This window comes from Callithrix jacchus, chromosome 6, assembly GCF_049354715.1.
Source record: "Callithrix jacchus isolate 240 chromosome 6, calJac240_pri, whole genome shotgun sequence".
Taxonomy (NCBI): domain Eukaryota; kingdom Metazoa; phylum Chordata; class Mammalia; order Primates; family Cebidae; genus Callithrix; species Callithrix jacchus.
The window spans coordinates 71424398-71445883 of record NC_133507.1 but is presented as its reverse complement, the minus strand read 5'-3'; the positions used below and the strand labels follow the sequence as shown (position 1 = coordinate 71445883).

Genomic DNA, 21486 nt, shown 5'->3' with positions numbered 1-21486 from the left:
TTGGCGTGTGAATTAAGTTTTTTTTGTTTTTTCTTTTTTTTTGATACGGAGTCTCACTCTGTTGTCAGGTTCGAGTGCAGTGGCATGATCTCGGCTCACTGCAACCTCTGCCTCCTGGGTTCAAGTGATTCTCCTGCCTCAGTCTCTGGAGTAGCTAGGACTATAGGCGTGGGCCACCATGCCCAGTGAATTTTTGTATTTTTAGCAGAGACAGGGTTTCACCATGTTGGCCAGGATGGCCTTAATCTCTTGACCCTGTGATCCGCCTGCCTTGGCCTCCCAAAATGCTGGGATTACAGGCATGAGCCACCATCCCAGGCTGGATTAAGATTTTAAACAGAGTCAAGAAATTTTAGAACATGGCTTTTAAAAATATTTTTTCTATACCCTTCTGTCCCTCCTTTCCTTCTGGAGCTCCCAGAATAAATTGATATACTCTGATTCTGTCCCACAAATTCCAGCAACTTTGTTCATTTTTCTTCAATCTTTCTTCTATTCTTTAAGTTGGATAGTTTCTATTAGTCAGTCTTTAAGTTCACTGATTTTTTGTTCTGCCATCACAGAGTTGCTATGGAACCCATATAGAAGAATTTTAAATTGTTATATTTTTCGGCTCTAAAAATTTTCATTTGATTCTTTTTCATTGTTTCTATTTTGCTATTTATAGTCCTTATCTGTTGAGTCACTTTTTAAGTTTTAAAATATGCATACACTAGCTGTTTTGAATTAGTTGTCTACCAAATCCAACAAGTGGGGCCACTTAGAGTATCTAATGGCTGATTATTTTCCTGAATTTCAGTCACATTTTCCTGTTTTTATGCATGTCTCAATTTTTTCTTGAGAATTCAATATTTTAAATAAAATATTGTAGCAATTTTGGATGATATCTGATTTTTCTCCTGAGGAATTTTTAAATTGCTGGAACTTAAACATCAGAATCTGGTTCTCCTGCATTGTACAACCACTGATGTCTCTGATAAATTATTTTTATTTTCTAGCCTGATTCCTAAAATATACAATAGAAATACAGGTTCCAATATTTTCTTCCCACACCAGTGATGTTGCAAAATGATTCTATCCTTAAAAAACAATTATATCACTAATTTTCTCAAAGTTCTTCTCATATCTCCCACTTCAAAGGATGAAAATTGATAATTGAGGAATATAGGGCTTTGACGTGGAAGAGTCGAGGGTAGAGACACTGCACTAAAAAAAAATTCTTTCACCCAACTCAGTATTTGGGTAAAAAATCAATAATTTGATACTACATAGGTAATTCATTTTCTATTACTTGCTTATTAAAAAAAAATAGGCTGTTACTCTTCATAGTCCAACAAGTCATAGTATCTGTTTTCTTCTGTTGTAAAATATTTGCATGATTTGTAAATGAAGCCTTGGATAGCAAGCAACAGGGACTCACTAAAGGCAAACAAGGAAAAGAATGGAGTAGGGATGATCACAGAAAACAAAAATCTCACAAAACAGTAAGAAAATAAGTTTATTTAAGTGTGACCTTATGAGAAGAATAGCGTACAGAAGGAAAAACACTTTTCCTCTATTTTCCTAGGTTCAATGTCTGAGAATTAAACTGATAAAAGACAGACTGACAAGAGAAGAAAAACATTTAACTACATATGTACAAAAAAGGCTTCACAAAGAAATGTAACTCAAGGAGGCAATTAGAATTTTGGACATATACCATCTCAACAGAAGTGATTAAATGTGGAGGAGAGGCTACACAAAGGAAAAGGGATATGGGGCTTCTTGTGGAGAATACGGGCAGTGAGGGAAGTTATGGAAAGATGCTGGGAAATGTAACATAAATAAGGGTTGTTTAGTAAGGTTTGTTATGTGCATAAGTGTCCTCTCCAGTAATAAGAGTTATATCCAAGTAGATCCTTTCCTGGTATTAGAGAGGGAGACAGCTTTACAAATGGAAATTCATGGCCTACTTTTAGACAGAAAAGCAGGAGGGAAAATAGTTTTTCTCATATCTCCTATTTCTCAATTGCTTTCAACTCAAAATAATCCTTATGCCAAAATGGCACATTTTGGGGAAGGCATATTGTGGCCCCTTCAATAGGAACCCAGAAAACATCAGGACTAAGACAGCTGCTCTCTCTGGTTCACTTTATCTCTCAATTTCAAATTCCCAGGAAAAGAATCTGATTGGCATCATTACCAACCAGTAGGAGTCAATGGTCAGGCAATAGATTGACTACATGAGTCAGGTCTCCACAGGGGCTGATGCCATGTCAGATGCATTGTTAGGAGATGTGAAGGGCTGCCTCCTTCAAGGACTGTGGATATAGGCACTAGGAATCATGTTTATTACACATACCAGATGTTTGTCACCATTCTGATTTTATAAAGTTATTAAAATCCCATGACCCCATTGTTTTCCAAGAGGTAGAACAACCTAGAAGTTTCATATACCAAAAAAAGTAACCCTTTTTTAATTGCTTAGCAAAGCTGAGTTTCAAAACCTCTATTCAGTTCTATCATACTTTATCTGATTTTTCTACATTGAACAGCTAATCCCATCTTTTCCTAATTCTCTCCCAACAGTCTGATTTCAATTTTTTATTGTTCAAAGTCAGGTTTCTCCAAGAATTAAGCAAATTAATAAATACTGGCAGGTGCTTCAGTAGTTTAAGGCAGTGAGGGACACAGTCATGACCATGATGTGGATCCTATCCTCTAGGGGAAAAGGCTCACACAAAAATAACCGCACCATGGGATATGGAGTGTGAAGGGTCACAACAATACAGTAAGGCAGAACTCACCCTCTCAAGAAGGGGGAGGGCCAGGAAACTTTCCAAAAGTTTTTACAGGTGATTATTAGGCTGAGCCACGGGAGAATTTGTACAAATATATTAAGAGAATGACACTGGGGTGGAGTTCAGCCAATTCTGAAACCACCAGAGCCAACAGAGCGGAACTATTACTAAGCCCTAGTAACCCTCCTCAGGCCCCGCTTATTCCACTACTCTCTTTTCCTCCTTTGCCACCTACTTGTTTTAACATTCCTCTTTAGAAATAAAACCCCAAACTATCAGTATTGGTATACTTTCTGAAGATTTTTATCTTCACCTCCCAAGTATGAGAAGAGACTCAGTTTTCCTGCTTCCTCCTATTCCTTGCTGCCTCTGCTATGCTTCTTAGGGAATTTACCACTAATCTTTATGGGAGAATATGAAAATAACAAACATTGGAAAGTTACAGAGTTTTCATAATCTTAAAAGTTTCAGGTTGACTTCTTTCTGAGCTGGTAATTGAAAGTTGTTTGGATTTCTGCTGTTTACTTTTGTTCTTCAGGGTGGAGTCATCAAACCTCTTAATATTCTAACCTTGCCCTCAACCCGAGTGTCAGCTGGAGCACAGGCCCTCTTCCCACCCCTACTTTCCAGCACTTTCCCCAAGGTGACCAGGCTAGTAGTTTAAATCATCCTCTTCTCAAGCCAGTCATTTGCATTTCTGTGGATCCTCAGGCTAAGTGACAATGGTTTCACTCCTTCACTGGAAATCTGGAATTGGGCCATTGCAACTTGGAAGTAAAGGACATTTTTGTAGGAGAGAACTTAATTGGCAAAATAAGCTACGATTTTGAGGAGAAAGAGCAAAATCATCAAGATCATTTCAGTTGTATTCAAGAGCCAAAACATTGGTGAAAAAGTAGAAACGTCAAGAAATTCCCTTCAGACAGTTTATTGGTGAAAAGAAAGGCAAGAAGATGGAGATTGTGGTAGGGTAGAAGGAAGGTGGTTTTGCCAAAGGCCAGATATTTGGAAGGTTTAGGAAAAATCATCAGAGGTGAGGGTATAACACATCGTCTAAGAAAGAAATTATAATTACTAGAGCAAAATCCTGGTAGAGAGAAGATGGTTCATGTTTAGGAGCATATGTGGAGTATGAGCTTTGAAGAGAAATGTGGATACCCCTACTCAACCAGGACTGAAAGAGGTGAAGATGTATAAAAACTGAGACTGAGGTTTAGGAAAGTTAAGTTGAGGAACCTCATGGTGGATCCTTCATTAGAGTATGAGGCAAGATCATTTTGCAGAAGTGGAGGAAAACCACATAAAGTGGGGGCTTGAGGAGATCAGACATAGGACACGTTTGGAAGTGGCCCAGATAATGTTCCCGGATAAGTGTTCTGGATAATCATCCTCCTGATGAGGAAAGGAATTGAGAATCAGTGAAGACCAGCCAAGTTTGAATAGCATGAACTTTAAGAGGAATGAAGTGATCATTTAACCTTATCTAGCAATGCTTAGTAGTGCAGGAGCAAGTTGAAAAGAAAGCTTTCAACTAAATACAAAAATAAAGAAAATAATTAATGTTGAGTGACAACTTATTTCAGAGGACATATTCATGGTGGATTTTTAGTAACAATTTAATTATGACAAACATGAAATCTACAATGTCAAAATAATCATCTGAGAAAAACATACAAAAGACTATTGGAGTAATAATAAAATGAGCTTTTTTCTCCTTCTTTCTATGCTAGCCTAAGGCAAGAAAAAAGAAAAGACCCATTTTTCTTTCCATTAGACACATTTTCCATTCATTCGATGTGACTGAAATTTTTAAAAAAGCAAAATCATTGGTATCTTATTATTAAACATATGTCATATAACAATTTGCATTTTACTTTTTCTGTTCTATAAACAAACTCACATATTAAAAAGCCAGAAGAAGTCAAAAACAGCCTATTTTCATATAGCCAGGCATGACACAACACTTCCTGGCCTCTGCTGATCCCTTCCCAATTCTGAAAATATTTAGAGGGAACATTCACATGTTCACCTGTTTTGTTCCACAGTCCAACTCTGAGTAGGATTGTCAACTAAGTTGAAATTTTACCACAAATGTGGAGAGATTTTTTTTTTCCAATCAAGGCACCATATTAACATTTCTTAGGTTACATCTTTATAATCTTCAATTACAGTAAGATAAAAACCAGTAGCAAAGCATATCACCCAACTTAAAATTCAGAAGAATACTTAGACATATGCAACTTGCACACACATTAATCTGTTTCTCTCAACAAATTATTTGTAATTTTCAAAATCCTATCAGCTTTTTCACACAACATGGTCCCTCCAATGTGAGGTGCAGTAATATGTACATAGTCTCCTTACTAAAAAGATTAGTTGAAAAATAGTAAAATGACCAAAAAAAGGAACATAAGAATATCGGTGGTTATAGGCTAGAGCAATATCATATTTTAAAGCCTAATATGTTCATGAAATTTCACTTTAAGAAGGTGGTATCTAAATATAAAATTTATTGACAAAAAATTAGTATTGACAAACTAGCACAAGATTATTTTAAATGAAAGTAGAAGACATTATTAAAGCTCAAGATTTTTGTGTGTACTGATTTTCATGCCTCAGGTGATTTCTATATCAAATTTAAAGAGAACTGGAAAATAGAAAACAAAATCCATCAACTGTAATCCATTTCTCTTACTCTTTCGTGAAATCATCAGAAGGCATAAAGGATTGTTTCTGTTTCCTGTCTCTTTATCAAGCCTGTAACCCCTCAAGTGAAAGAACATGCACCTGTCAAGCTCGTAGTGCAGGATGTACACACAGATGTGTTTAATAGATATCTGCCCACGGGAAGATTAGAGGTTTGCTTTGAGAATCAGGGAACAGGCTATCTTATGTGGTGACGCTTTGGCATCTATCATACAATCCGTCACCTTCTCCCTTACCAAAATATCATCAAAGGAAATCCTCTTTGAGTCTTCTTTGAGAAGGGATATGAGTTTGAAGACCCAAAACGTTGAAACAAGACAGGAAAGGGGGAGTGGTTGCGGAGAACAAGCCCAAGTAGGATTCAAGTGGCTCAGTGACGTCAGGAGGAAGGAGCGATGGAAGGGATGGGGTGCAACTCACCTAGAGAAGCAGCAGCTGCACAAACGTCAAAGGTCAGAGCCTAGCCTCAGGGGCTCCCCAAACGCAGGAAAAGTGAAACGCCCACTCCTGGCTCTCACTGTCAGGGGTACGTCTAAGGGCTCAGCTGTTCCTACCTTTGATGCCAGGGACAAACCCTTCCAGGCACAGTTGGGGCTGGCAGGAAGGCAAAGTGAAACCTGCCCCAGATTTCAGAGCCAGCACTGGGGAATCTCCCTGTCCTCCTCTCCGCCACCCCCTCCCGCGCCCGCGACTTGAGACACCCTCATCCTCACACCCACCTTCTCCAGGCCCTCTCGCGCTGAACAGCATCGGTCTCTATGGCGACCTGAAACCGCAGCTCCTATTGGTCCGTTCAATATGAGGGCCGGGCCAATGGGGAGGACCAGCCCTCTCCTTCTGGCCAATGGGGTAGCGGAAGCAGGCCCGGGGACGGCGGCGTGCTGACGTTCCCGGGAGCCCGGGTCTGGCCGGGCGGGCTGGCGGCGGGGCGGGCGGCGGTGGCGGCGGCCTCTGGGCAGTAGAGGGGGCTCCGGGACTGAGTCCGCGTCGACGCCGGCCGCGGAGGCGGCACCATGGGCAAAGGGTAGAGGGGCAAGTTGGCCACCGCCGCCGCCGGGGGTGGTGGGATAGCCGCTCCGGGGGAGGGGGCGGGTGGGGGAGGGAGGGGCGGGCAGCCGCGCGGCCGCGGCACTTTTTTAATTTTTTTCGGGTGCCGCAGCGGCGACCCCTCGGCGCCGATGTCTGTGATTCCTGGAGCGACGACGGCCGCTGCCTAAGCTGGAAAGTAAGTGTGTGGGCTCGCGGGAGGGCGCGGAGACCCCTGCCGTTGAGACCCTCGGCCCTGCCGAACATGCGCCGGGGCCGGGACCTGCGCGCCGGAGGCCGGCGCCTCCCTCCCGCTGCCCCGTCCCCAGCGCCTCGGCGGCTTTCCTGCCCCGCCTCGTGTTCCTGCCCGCACTCGCCTGCTGCTCCCCTCCCCCCGGCAGGCACACAAGTTTCACCCTCCATTTGCTTTTTCCGGCGATTCCTCTCCTCGATCTCCCTTACGAGCCGCGCAGGACCCCTCTCCACGCTGGGCTCTACGGATTTGGAGCCCCCAGCCCCGAACTTGAGCTCCGCGCGGAGCCCTGCTGGACGCCCTCGCGGCGGCTTCCCCGCTGCCGCCCGCCCGGCGTGCCGCCCTGCGCCCCCGACACCCCGGGGCGCCCGCCCTCCCCAGCCCTCGAGACCAGCGGTCTGTCCTTCCAGCCCCAGATCCTGTACCTTGGCCCCTTTCCCGCCTTTCCACGCCCATGCTGCCGGCGCGCTCTTGCGTTTGCCCCCGAAGTCCTGCACTCCTAGTCGGTCCTGCCCACCCCCTCTGCCCAGTGCGTCCCTCTCTGCTGGCCGCCGATTTTCACGCTCCACCCCTCTCGGATCCCCAGCCCCTAGCCTCGCCGCTGCCCTCCTGCGCCGCCTCTTCCTCCTCTCCCTGCCAGGAGTTGAAGCGGAGCCGGGGCACCCCCCTGGTGGATTGGTATCCCCGCCCGCCTCCGAGGCAGCCGGCCCTCTCCCCTGGACCGCTACCCGGAGAGCGAGCGGCGGGGCCGGGATTTGGCTGCGTATTGGCTGAGTGCGACAAACCGCGAGCGCAGGCAGTGGAGGCGCCGCGGCGGCTGTGGCCGCTCGGGGCGCAGCGGTAGTCAGGTGTGTGTGTACAGCGGGGGACGCGCGCTGCCGGCTCCTGGGCTGGCGACAGATTGTGCAGGAATGCGAGGAATGCACCAGGGGCTGAGTCCACACGGCCCTCCGCGGCTACACTAGCGCCTTTCCTCCCCAGCTCTCGCCGCGCAGCCAGAGGTCACCGGAGCATCTTCAGAGCTGGTGAGCCTCATTCCACTCTTCTCCTCCCATTGCTTCCCTCCTTGCGGCAGAGAGGGTGGCGGAGGGAAAGCACGGTAGTTCTTTTGGGCTCCAGCTAGCCTTTCGTCTGGGTTTTTGCTGCATTGGTCTTCAGGACCGTGAATTTGGGGCCGATGACTGTGTAGCCAAGGTTATTGATCATTGCACAGCCTGTTTGCAAGTTTGGTGTGCAAGGATTAGATAGTGCCTGGTTTTTACTAGGGTTTTCTGAAAACCAGCAGGAATAGGGGGCCTGAAGGTTCTTGAGAGTAATGAGCTTGCAGCCAACATATTTTAGCTATACCAGAAAATGACTGTGCTAATGGATGGCCATGTACTGCAAGAAAGATCTTGAATGCATCACTTCGGTGTCCTAAGAAGTGTAATTTTTTTTCCTTGTCATACTGGGCTGTTTAGACCTCGTATAATACATAATGAATAGAAACAGAGAAGCAGTGTTTGGTCAGCGATGGGACAGATAGAACTGTCTGGTACAGTTAAATTCGGGGTGTGTCAGTTACCATTGAAAGTAACACGGGAACACCACAATCATGTGTATTTCAAGATGTAATTTATGAGTGGAGGTTTTAGTTCTCTTTGTTACTGAGTTTGACTAAAAGAAATGCTGCCCTACAACTTTTAAAGAATAGTAATTATTTACGTGTAAAATCGATGATGGTTAGTATGCATTTTGGTCAAATTTTGTTTTTCTCAATACAGGAAAGGAAATTTTTGACAGAAAATGGTTCGCTAGAATTGAGCTTAGATTCTTTTTATTTTAAAAGAGAAAGTAGAAGAATGCTTCCCTTCTTGAATGCAGTATATTGCTGTAGGAGTATCTTCGTTTTGATGTCTGTGAAACAGTTATGGAAAATGGCAACATGAGAATGAGAACAACTAATGTCTGAAATAAGTGTTTCTGGGTGTTGAAAAGCATCCTATGTGTGTTTTTATTTGATACAATTTGCTTTGGAGGTTGCATTTATGATAAATCTCTTTGCACCTGGTTATTTTGTAGCAGTTTCGGTAAAATAAGTCAGTTGTATGACCAATCAGCTGTCTTCCAACACCTACTTTGTCTAGATCAAGGACATTGAAAAGTATTAAATAGGAGCCTTTAGTTAAGGACTCAACAGAAAGGAAAAAATAGAAAAAAAAAAAATACTTTGCACTCTGAAAGGTTTATCTTTTGATTGCTACGTTGTTTTTCAGCTATGTGCATAATCAGTGAATCTTCTAATTAGAGGTTTAATTTGTGTCCACTAGCATGTGGAGGATATTGGGAGGTGTTTGTAAATGCCAACAGGAAACTTTTATTATGTAACAATATCATATTACAGCAGAGTTTAACCCATGCTTAACCTGTGCTTATTTGACTTGATGTCAAGATTAGGAAGTATAAGCAAATTCAGTTTCTCTGCCTCATTAGAAACCGAAAACTCTGTTCAGATATATAGATCTCACACACACACACACACACACACACACACACGATTGGCTGTGCAAATAGTTTTGCCTGCTTCAGGTAAAGGTAAGCTTTCAGTTAGAAATGCTTTCTATTTGTTATAGGTATACGAAGAGAGGAAGTTTTTCAACTGGTGATCCTTCACAATTGAAAATAACCAAAATTGTATTTTGACCAAAGTGCATTCCCTCCCCACCCCCTACTATTATGTAAGGAGAGGGTGCTGCATCTGGTGTCTTATATATTATACTGAAGAGTCTAATTTGGGGAAGCTAATTTTCCAATTATTTTAATTTTTGGTTATATTGTTTTTGGAGGGAGATAAGGGAACGGAGAGCATTGATGGAAAACAAGGGAAGAAGAAACTAGGGGTAGCTAGTATGCAACTAGAAAATAAAATTATATACATTATTGCAGCAATAATGCATTTATAAGCTAAAAAAATCAAATCTAATTTTGTGACTAGTTCTGACATAATATTAATTGAAGGAAAGTATTACCAAATTCAGTTTAATAAAAACTTTAGTACTTGTATGACCTTGAGTATTTGGATTAGGTTTATGTTAAATCAGAATTGCAGTTTTCTTTATTTTCTTGTAGATAGACAAAGCAAATTTAACGTAAAAATTTGACATTCACTTAGATTAATTTAAAAAAATTCAATTATTGACAATTTTTGGCCTAAATTTTTTAAAATTTTGAGTAATTTCCATGCTTTTACCCAGGGATGAATTTAAATGGTATTCATACCCTGGCTGATGCCAACCATCAGGTAAGTCTAGCCTCTTATCTGACTCTTTTGAAATATTAAGGTATTTTGAGAAAGCTTTGTAATCTAATGTGTTTAAAAAAAAATTTTTTTTTCTATTTCAATCAAGCAGTAATTCCCTACCTTGCTTAACTCTAAAATGGACATCCTATCTTCATTCTTAAATGGAAGATAAAGTAGAGGTTACTCTAGGGTTATTTTAGGGCATAAACACCTATGGAATTGTACGTCAGTTTGGGAAGTTTGCCTTCACATCTTAAAGTGTACAGGGAGATAATTACTCCTTCTATGTGTTAAATGATTCTGTAGTGCCCTTCCTGCACTGAAGGGGGAAGACTCTGAAACGTAACACCAGTGGACTAGGTATGTTTGGAGAATTAAGTAACTGTTTCACTGCCAGACAATACTACAGACAGCTGCAAATAGAGAAAAGAAGGAAAACTTTTAAAATACATGGATGTAAGGTTTCATTCTTACATCCATGGAAGTGATGATAGCAGTCAGCAGGTCAGTTTGATGCTCAGTGGTAAGAAATAATAGGGTTATTTCAGGGTAAGATAATCAGGCCCTTAGTAGCCAAGCATGGTAATTGATGTACTTGCTGGTTTCAGTTAAGAAGTTGCACAACATTCAAATATTTCTTACATTGTCACTTTAATAATTCAGTGAAATTATCTTAATTTAGGGTGGGCTGTGTTACCATTACTAAACTGGAAATGTTACATGATGGTGCTCTTCAATTAAACTTGGGACTGTTGCAGACTTTTTTTTTTATCGTTGACCTGTTGTTTTTCCTTTTCATAATTTAGATTTACTTTTATTTTATATACCAATAAATGTTGGCTAAATCACTGATCATTTTATTATTCATAGTCTTGATAACATTATAGTTAATTATGACTCACATATATGATTCATTGCAGCTGATAAAATATTAGGGATTGGATTGTGAGATTTTATTACTACTAAATATATAAATTAAAATATGGAAGTGTGAATTACTGTAAGTCACATGATCGCAAAACATTTGTCATGAACGGAATAATGCCTGGTGATTGGGTGGGTGCCAGTCCAGGTAGCTAGATACGGAATGATACAGTCCTCACAAAATCCAGAACTCAAATGTAGGGTAGGGAGGGAGGGGGCCAGAGGAAACACCTTTCTTTGACATCTGAGGCGTGTTTGACTTCCATAGTTTCCTCTCTATTAAATATAAATTTGGTGAGTTGCAACTGTTCAGTGGTGTTAGTACTACTCTTCCTTCATCTGTGCCTCTACACTACCTCCCCAGCCCCACACAGCACACACACATTAGGCTACCACCATATCTGTCTGCCTGTAGAGGCAGAAGAAGCTCCTTGTGGCCTGTGGCCATGTACATAAATTGTAGACATTGGTGTCCAGTATTCCAGGTTGAATTTGAAACAGGTGTGGGGTTTGACACAAAAATCATATTATATATGAAAGTTAGGGAAAATGTGTATTCGAAATGAGGTTATCAGTGTACTAGGCAGGCTTAGGGGGCCTGGCCCGAAACTTGGAATGCAATTTTTCATAGAAACCCACAGTCGGTTTACAAATAGACTTTTCAAACACTGGCTAAGTGGTATCTGAAATTTTTGCCCATTGCAAGCCATGTCTTAAATTGCAAGCATGAGGGAGGTAAAAAGCACCCCAAATCAGAAGTTAGGAGATCTGGCACTAAATCCTATTACCTTGACAAACCATTTAACATTTGGATGATAGCTTCCTCTTTAAAAATACAGAGTTTGGATTATGTTGATCTAAGTTACATTTTAGCTCAAGATTCCTGAAGTTCACAGTGGTTTTTTAAATTTTTTTTAGAAAACAGAAACAAAAAAAACTTTTCCAAGCATGAATAAACATAATCAGCCCTGTTCCCCCTTGTAACTCAAATCATAGCAACAAGGAAGTTGAATTTCTCTTTTGAGAATTTTGAACCTTCTTCACATTCATTTTTAATTGTTTTGTTTTGTTTTAAAACATTATCATTTTAGGAAGTGAGGGGAGGGAAGGGATAAAGCACATGTTTTCAAAGGCTTGCAGTCTGCCTCTACCCCAGTCCAAGATTACATATGGATTTACCTTAATGACACTTCATGAGCCTAGGGAAAAGTGCTTGGGATTTCACCTTCACACTCAGTAAGGCTCATGAAGTGTCATTAAGGTAGTGAGGTGTCATGGTTAACAGCCTTACTATCAGGGTCCAATTCTGGCACTACAACTTGCTAGCTGTGTAACCTGGCAGATTCTATAATCTCTACGGTCCTCGTTTTGCTCATCTGTAGAATGGAGTGATAAAAGTACCTACTTCATATGGTGGTTGTGGAGATTAAATGAATTAATATGTGTAAAGTGCTTACAACAGAACCTGGCTCAGAGCCAGCACCTAATACATTTAAATCATTATTTTTACATTGTGGTGCTTTATGATGGTTTCTGCAGCATTTACCAAATGCCAGGCAAATTATTGGCTTGCTTTCTGTGTGGGCTTTGTCAAAATGATTATGGATTTCAACAGGATATTTCAGGCAAGAAATAAATTGCTGAAGAGAAACCATTATGAGCTTGATAGTTTGCAGGACATTGTCTGTAAGAAAGAGAATCCAGCACAGTAATTAAGGGCATTTTTAAGTAGGGAAGTTGCAGCTTCTTGTAGTAGGCAATACTTAGAGAGGCATTAACCACCACTAACCAACAAGTATAGGAGAATGTATACAATTATAGCATTTGTAATCCCAGGTAGTAGTCATTTTTTAAAATGTCTTTACTAGTCAGTACATGAATAAAGCGTTATAAAGTGTTCATCATTTAACACCATTTGCCCAAATGCTGCTTGTAAATTAACTCTTTAAGTTGCCTTTTCTGTCTTAAAGTGATGACACTTGAAAAAAGAATGAATATTTGAAATCAGCAGGAGACTGCCAAATCAAGAAAGGTTAGAAAAGAGGAAGAAGATTTGAACGATGCAACAGACAGTGGTTTAGTAGGTATCAGAAGGCTCTAGTTCAAGTCTTGGCTTTGCCACTATGCAGGTGTGTGTCCCTTGAGCAAGTCATTTAACTCCTGTGGGCTTTAGTTTTCCTGTCTATAAAATGAGGGAGTTGACCTAGATGCTTCTAAAGTCCTTTTAGTACTTAAATTTTGCAACTGTTAGAACATCAAGCTGTTACATTTTTTTGTCAGCAAGAATGTGCTGTCTTCCCAAGGATTTATGACAGTTTTACCCTCTGGGATAAGGAGAGAAAATTGAAGTTGTATACTTGAAATTTTCAGCTCCTGAAAATGTTAAGTGTTACAGCCAGACAAACCAGTGACCCCTTCCTGGCAGAGACAGTGGCTCAGTGTCTTATGCACTGGAAGTGTGAAGTGCTCCAGGAGTGAGGATCCTTGGGGTTCCTCGGGGCAGGAGCTGAGCAGTGAGCCTGTATGGCACTGCACATCCTGCAGTCTGTCACAGCCCTGCCTTCTGGGACTCATTTGTCTACAACCAGTCCCCTGTGCACATTGGAGGCATTATCTCTGATTGAGACTATATTTTCCTAGAAGTTGGACAGAAATAAGAAAGGGGATTTAGGATGGTGACTGGAAGGGACTATTCTTGTTACAATGAGAAAGATCCACTTCTCATTTGCTCAAATGGTTTAATTTGTCCTCAGAAAAGTTAACTGACTCAGAGTTGCTCCTCTGAAAACATTTTGTGTGAATACTTTAGGTTAATAAGGAACTTGCTAATCCATATCTCATAGAATATAGGTACTTTTCATTCAACTCTAATTTTTACATATAGACAGTCTACCAGTGTACAGAAATTGTGGCAGATTTCATGAGGGTAATTTTTTACTTGGATTGTGCTCTTCTATAAAAAGTAATTTAAAAACTAAGTGATGAAAGTTTCTCCTAGACCCTGTTCTCCTTTGTGGAGAAAAAAACGTCCCTTCAGAACTCTAGTATGTATACATCTGTAAAACAATTGTTTAAAAATATTGAGGATAGCTCTTTCCCTTTGCTGATGCAATAAGGACATTATTTGCAAAGGAAAGCATTAATTATACTAATATTATATGCAATATTAAATGGATTGTCAATGTCATGATTAGAGTAAACCCTTGAAGAACAGGCTGCTGTTTCCATACCTTCATGTGAATTGTAAACACTCATATAAAACGGAAACCATTATTTACCACTTTGGAGTGAAGTGGATCATGTGTTCTGACACCTGTATCCTGGGATGGGTGGGAAACAGGGAACTGATTGATCTAGTTAAAGATCACTTTATTCCTGTATACCACTAGGGGTGCAGGTGAGGGGGCTGTAGACAATTAGTGCTTTAGATATTTGTTGGAGTCCTACTGTGTGTGAGGTATTGTGGATACTTATTTAAAAAGATACTACTTATTTGAAATGCTTCATTTTAGTTGATTTTAACCAACATTTTTTAGTCCCTTGCTCCATATCAGACTCTGATAGGCCTCGTGGCCAAAAAGATGACTTCCCCCAGGGATACTTACTGTCTGTGTTAGATTCAGTAACTGGAGTCTCGGTCTTTAAGAAATCCATGATACATTTCACAGTCTGGTTGAGAGAGATAAGAACATGAGGTAGAGAAGATTGTCCTAGAAATGTTGGTATATAAATAAACATGTAAAATTGTTTCATAAGTATTAAAGATGAGCTTTGAAATAACTAGGTTTTAGTTTATACTTCTACTTGCTTAGTTGTGTATTACCTAATAAATTACCTGATTCTAGAGATAAGCATAAACCACTCTCATTAGCTTTTTTCGGGAAAAGTCTGCCCTAAAGATTTCAAAACAAGTTTTAATCATGAACTTGATGGTTTAGGGTATATATCTTGAAACACTTTACCATATTATACCCAATGTGAAATAATTAATCATAATGAAAGTACATTATTTATGAGAAAACATAATTTATGCCTTAAGACCTGCCATTTTAGTAAGTTATTTTTATTTTTCATACAACAGAATTTTGGTTTATTGTATTTTGTGCTTTTCTTTTATTCTCTATGTAATTTGTGTGCCTTTATAAGCCCAAACTTAGTGTTGAAAATATTCCCTCTCATTGTTATGAATAAACAAAGTTTTAAAATCTCTTGTGACATGTACTAGAATAAATGGTTTCATTGAATCTTACCTTGAATCTCAGAATGATGTACTGATGGGAATTTTTCACTTACTGTCAGTTTGTAAGTCTGTTTAAAAAAGGCACTGAATAAGGAATCAGAAAATACGGCTGGACTTTACAAGAACTATTAATATTATTAGTCTGAGACCTGTGATAAACAACTCAGATGTTCAAGGTCTAATTCAGACTGTCAACAGATGAAAAATAAGTGTCAGTCTGAAATATTCAGATAGTAATTGGCAACTGTCAATCTTCCAAAATATTGTTTAAAACGAACATTAATCTATAAATCTCCCGTCTTATAGCGTAACTAGAGTATATCAGTTCCATGGGAAAATAGTCCTGCTCTAAGCTACTCAACAGCAGGGACTTTTATCTTTCTACATGACTTAATCTTGACCTCCAGTGGTTCTGTATACATAAAGTGAATGAATGAGTTTGAATTCTAGTTTTGAACACCTTCATCTACTATTCTTGGATAATCTTGTCTCTGCCTAATACCTATCCTCTGTCCTTTTGTAAACTGGTCTGAGACTCTGATACCCTGTCATCCTGCATTTTTCAAAGGAAAAACCTATTTAGCCTAAAAAAATGCTTTTTCGATACAACTTTCTAGATAAATAATTCATTATATCAAATTCCTTAGTAAGGGAGTTACCAGCTGGGCACTGTGGCTCACGCCTGTAATTCCAGCACTTTGGGAGGCTGAGGTGGGTGGATTGCTTGAGGTTAGGAGTTTGAGACCAGCCTGAAGAACATGGTGAAACCCTGTCTCTACTAAAAATACAAAAAAAATTAGCCAGATATGGTGGTGGGCCCCTGTAGTCCCAGCTACTCAGGAAGCTGAGGCAGGAGAATCTCTTAAACCTGGGTGGCAGAGGTTGCAATGGGCAGAGATTGCACCACTGCACTCCAGCCTGGGTGACAGAAGGAAACTCTATTTCAAAAAAAAAAAAAAAAGAAATTAATTAGAAGATTTTAAACAGATTGATTCATATTTACCTTAATTGTCTGGGTTGTAATCATAGTGAGATGAGTTTTCATAATGCTCTTTATCATACTGTTAACAAGCAATCATCAAGCACCAAGACTAAGCTAAGCTTTGAAAGTGTGATACTGAGCAAACGTTCTGTATCCATACATTTTGTGAATTAGTAATATCTTTATATACTCAGCTGAAGAGTTGAAGACAAAAGTAGATATAATTTAAAGCACATGAAGTTTTTCAAAGGGGAAATATTACAGAAATGTTAAGGGTATTGTTGGTACTATAAAATTATATAAATGTTAAGAGTAATGAAACAGGAAATTTCATAGCTTGTTTTGACCTAGTTGATATAGTAAACCTTTGTTTGGCCTTAATATAGTAGATAGAAATATTGTTACACATTTTGGTTGTTACTTTCCCAACCAAATCACTGTGATAAAATATACAGAAAGATCCTGTTTACCCTTTAGGTCATTTTCCCCAATGGTAACGTCTTGCAAAACTATAATACACTGTCACAACCAGGATATTAACATTGATGTAATCAAGACACGGAACACTTCCATCACCATGAAGCTTATCTCTCCTGTCCTCATCCCCTCCTCAATCTCTGGCAACCATTCATTGTTCATCACATTTATGGTTTTGTCAGTTTAAATGCTAGTGGCTTGCACCTGTAGTCGTAGCTACTCTGGAGGCTGAGGTGGGAGGATGGCTTGAGCCTGGGAGGGCAAGACTGCAGTGAGCCATGTTCTCACCACTGCACTCCATTTTAGGCCAGAGAGTGAGACCCTGTTAAAAAAAAAAAAAGGCAAGCACGGTAGGTCACTTCTATCATCTGAGCATTGTGAGAGGCTGAGACATGAGGATTGCTTGAGGCCAAGAGTTCAAGACCAGCCTGGTCAGCACAGCCAGAGTAGGTCTCTTAAAACATTTAAAAAATTAGCTGCATGGGGTGACATGTGTCTGCAGTCTCAGATACTTGGGAAGCTGAGGTAGAAGGAGTGCTTGAGCCCAGGAGGTTGAGGCTGCAATGAGTTATGATAGTGCCACTGTACTCCAGCCCGGGAAATAGAGTGAAACTCTGTCTCAAAAAAAATAATTATTATATAAATAGATGTTAAAGTATGTAATTTTGGATATTTTTTCCCATTTTGCATAATTCTTTGGAGAATATTCCAGGTTGCTGCACGTATCAATAGTCTGTTCTGTTTTATAACCAAGTAATATTCCATAATATGGATGTACCATAGTTAGTTTAACCATTCACCTGTTGTTTGTAACTTATAGCTATTACAAATACAGTTGCTATGAATATGTGTGTACAGGTTAGCATAAGTATACTTTTCTCTGGAGGAAATGCCCAGGAATACCATTGCTGCATTGAATCATAATTTTTAAAGCTTTATTTATAAATTATGCCCTGAATTATGAGACCTCAGTAGTCCAGCCATCTTTATCTATATGTTTGTGAATTAAAATAAAGAATTTTATGTTAGATTCATAGCTTTGGTAAATTACAAAAACTTGTTTATAAAATCAAGTCTTTTGTCTTTTGTTACTGTTTTACAAATAGTATTTCCCATAAGTTTACCTTATCTTTTAGCAAAAACCCATTGATTTTAAGTAGAATTTATGAAGGTTCTTTGTAGCTTGGCTTCAGAATTTGTTTGATTTTGTAATATTTTATTTTGTTTTAGATAGCCACATTTAATTTCCTGTAACAGTATTTTAAAATGTAATCATGAATGTTGGCTCTTTCAGAATTTCACCTATATATGATTATAGGTAATATTCTTGCAAAAAAAATGTTGCTAGTGCACCATGCTAACAGGTAAGGTGAGGATGTAAAATGAAGACAGTATCCTCCTGTGTGATTGGAATTAATCCAGTTGTTAGGTTGAAGCCAAAAGCATACCTGATACTTTAAAAGGTGAGGATTCTTTCATTCCTAGAAGAAAAGAAATTTAAGACATTTTCTTTTCTTCTTCCTTTTTTTTTGAGACAGGGTCTCACTCTGTCAGCCAGGCTGGAGTGCAGTGGTGGCACTATTATAACTCACTGCAGCCTCAAATTCCTGGGTTAAAGGGGTCCACTCACCTCAGCCTCCTGAGTACCTGGGACTACAGGCATGTGCTCCCATGCCTGACTCATATTTTGTTTTTTGTTTCTCATAGAGAGGAGGTCTGGCCATGTTGCCCAGACTGGTCTCAAAGCCCTGGTCACAAGTAGTCCTCCTGCCTCAGCTTCCCAAAGTGCTAGGATTATAGGCATGAGCCACCATGCCTAGCCAGAAAAGACATTTTCTTTTCTTTTCTTTCTTTTTTATTTTTATTTCTGAGATGGAATCTTGCTTTGTCTCCCAGGCTGGAGTGCAGTGATGTGATCTTGGCTCACTGCATCCTCTGCCTCCTGAGTTCAAGCTAGTCTCCTGTCTTAGTCTCCTCAGGAGCTAGGATTACAGGCGCACACTACCATGCCCAGCAAATTTTTGTATTTTGAGTAGAGATGGGGTTTCACCATGTTGGCCAGGCTGGTCTCAAACTCCTGACCTCAAGTGATCTGTCCGTCTTGGCCTCCCAAAGTGCTGGGATTATAGACGTGAGCCACCACACCTGGCTAGAAAAGACATTTTCTAAAGTGATTTTCTTATCCCCTCCTCCCCATCCCTGCTTTTTGTTTGACTGTTGTGTATACCTTTGCCAGGGAAATATGTTGAAATTGCATCTGGCTAACTATTCATAATTGATAGTTTGATTAGTTTTTATTAATGCCTTTTCTACCTTAAATGTCAAATCTGTTTATTTTCACAGTTAAAAATACCATCAGATTACTTAATGAGCTTTATACTTGGTCAGTATTATTTTCATTCTGATATTTTTATTATCAATACTTCAATCTTCCCAAATCGTAGCTGAGAAGGTAAGTGTTGACTGTGCAATCAATTCTAAAATATAGCTATACAATAACGTCCTTTTTTAATATGGCAGTTTTAAGAATTTGATCCTTTTTCTATATTTGAATGATATAACCTCAGCCCTATTTACTTTCACAGAAGTATGATCCTCCCAGTAAGTTGTATATTTCCTGAAGGCTTTTCTATAGTTATCTATTATTTCCTTCTCTGCCTGGTGAGCCCTTGTTGTTGTTCTTCAGGGTCTAACTCAATGACCCCTCTTTAATGAAGCCTTGTCTGGCCCTTTACTCTGCCCCACTCCAGATTTCAACCTTCCCACCTGTCCTTGTCATCACTTTGCACGTAACTCTGCTTTGAACACTTGTCACATTGTGAGTCGTTTCTGTGTCTGTTTCCTGGCTATGTTGTGAGCTCTCAGCAAGTTAGAACTGTGTCACAGCCATCATTATGATTCTGTCATGTAGCAGTATTCCTAACATAGAGTATGCAGCAGATGCTTTGAGTGAATTAATAATTAAATACTTTGTTTTCAACCTTAGTTATCCCCTTCTCTAATCTTCAGTGGCTCCCCATTGTTTACCCTGCAGGATCAGATTCCCTAGCCACCTACCATATAAGGCCCTTACAATCAAACCCTAATTACTCTCCTTTCTGAACCCTATACATCAACAAGACTAGTCTCTACTCATGTTGTTTGTTTCCCTCCACTCTGTGTTCACATTTTCATAATCCTTCAAGACCTAGTTCATACAGCTACTCTAATAGTATCTAACTTTTCTTCTGGTAGAAGGAAAGAGCAGAGATCCTACCCTGATGCCAACAAGAACAAAAAACACCACACAGTCTGCTAATTCATGATTTTCTTCAACCCATCAGAGAGTTGAAATCTCATTATAACCAATGAACCTGAAATCTAGAGAAGGAAAGGCATCTCCGAGGTTGGACTTGCTCACCTAGGACAGATGATGCCAGACAATAGGAAGTACTGAGTTAAAAATTTTTAGCAAATTGGTAAATGTTGAATGTGGGCAGGCAAGAGTATACAGAACCCCATAGGGCATTAGTCAGGCGGTGAATTCATACCCCTTGAGGGCTCTTCTACATGGACCTCCCTGGTGCTAATTAAAAAAAGATTGGCCAGAGTCCTGAGAAGGCCTCCCACTGAGTGCGGGCCTGGGGAGGGGAGCAGCAGCCAGTGTGGGAGAGGCAAGAAATCCTGCCTGGATCCTTCTCTCCTATCTCTGCTACAGAACACTGCTAAGGAAAGGCAAAAAACACCAGTCTTAGGCCACTGGTGAAAACCCATTGAGAATGGGAATTTAATTATCGTTAAATTTAGTATCGTAGCATTTAGTATCGTTAAGCCATCCCAATTTAAAAACAGCATACTTGCTGTAAACACAGCTTCAAAGCCCCCCTTCAGCCCAGTCACTAACCTAAGTTCTTCCTCAACAAACATAATACACCCACCATGGGCAGAGGAATCTCTCAGAGCCTTCTAGGTGAATGAGAGAGAATGATGGCCCAAGAAAGGTTTTGGTCGAAAAAGTTTTAAGATAGAGAAGACTTAAGCATGGTAATGGATGGAGTGAGGGAAACCAAAAAATAGAATTAACAGAAATCAGGGAGTAAGGAGGATTGGTTGTAAAGCAGATAGCATGAATTTTCTTCCTGAATGTTTCATCAATGTAGATGCTTAGGCATGCAAGTTTAATTTTTGTTTAAAATGGGGGAAAAACCCTACATGAATAGATTCCTGGATTAAATTTAGTATCAGATTTAATTTTTACAGTCAAGAACAATTAAATTGTCTGCTCGTGTTTTCTGGATCATGAGATCTATTCACACTGAAATGTCTAACATTTTGCTCATTGTCAAAAAAAAGCCTTCAAGTGCTGACACGAAGGATTGTGCTTTATTTCAAATTGTGCACATCACTGCAGTAACAGAGGCTCATCACACATGAGAGAAGACATACTGGAAGTAAGATTCATCTCTTCTTTTAGTCGATTTGACATAAGCAGTAGCATCCAACTAAATATCAGTGAATGCCTGTTTTAATATTTCTCCAATCTTATTCATAGTTACAAAATCAGGACAATTTATTTCTTCTATTAAATGTCATTTATTGAACTAAGCATTATTTCAAAGAAAAAAGAACTAGTCATTGAAAAATAATTCCTTTTTTAGATACCCCATTCAACTTAACGAAAGCATTTAAACACTTCTGATTATTGAAAAATTAAACATGCCTAAATTGTTCAGTCTCATTCTACTCATAGCTAAAATTTAAATCTATCTTAGTGGTATCTAAAAGGTATAGAGTAAAAATTCATTCTTCTTCAGCTCTTTATGTATACCAAAAAGCTCT

General features: G+C 39.8%; 2 protein-coding genes across 58 annotated transcripts in view; one reads left to right on the top strand and one right to left on the bottom strand.

Annotated features, from left to right (window-relative positions):
- Nucleotides 1-7327, bottom strand: part of CCDC148 (coiled-coil domain containing 148) — a 297672-nt gene extending 290345 nt beyond the window's left edge. For 3 of the 8 annotated variants that reach the window (XM_078327717.1, XM_078327719.1, XM_054257606.2), the window contains exon 1: nt 5907-6222. Coding sequence is in view for 3 of the 8 variants with exons in the window: in XM_078327714.1 (XP_078183840.1) it covers nt 5907-5921; nt 6206-6236 (46 nt within the window). In the remaining 5 variants the exon portion in view is untranslated. Of the gene's footprint in view, nt 1-5906; nt 6247-7190 lie in introns of those variants that run through there. The other 5 variants (XM_078327714.1, XM_078327721.1, XM_078327718.1 and 2 more) reach the window with 3 other exon arrangements.
- PKP4 (plakophilin 4) overlaps nt 6391-21486 on the top strand; it is a 225113-nt gene continuing 210017 nt past the window's right edge. For 32 of the 50 annotated variants that reach the window (XM_078327709.1, XM_078327698.1, XM_078327700.1 and 29 more), the window contains exon 1: nt 7382-7790. The gene's annotated coding sequence lies outside the window, so the exon portion shown is untranslated. Of the gene's footprint in view, nt 6712-7381; nt 7791-21486 lie in introns of those variants that run through there. The other 18 variants (XM_078327676.1, XM_078327671.1, XM_078327673.1 and 15 more) reach the window with 1 other exon arrangement.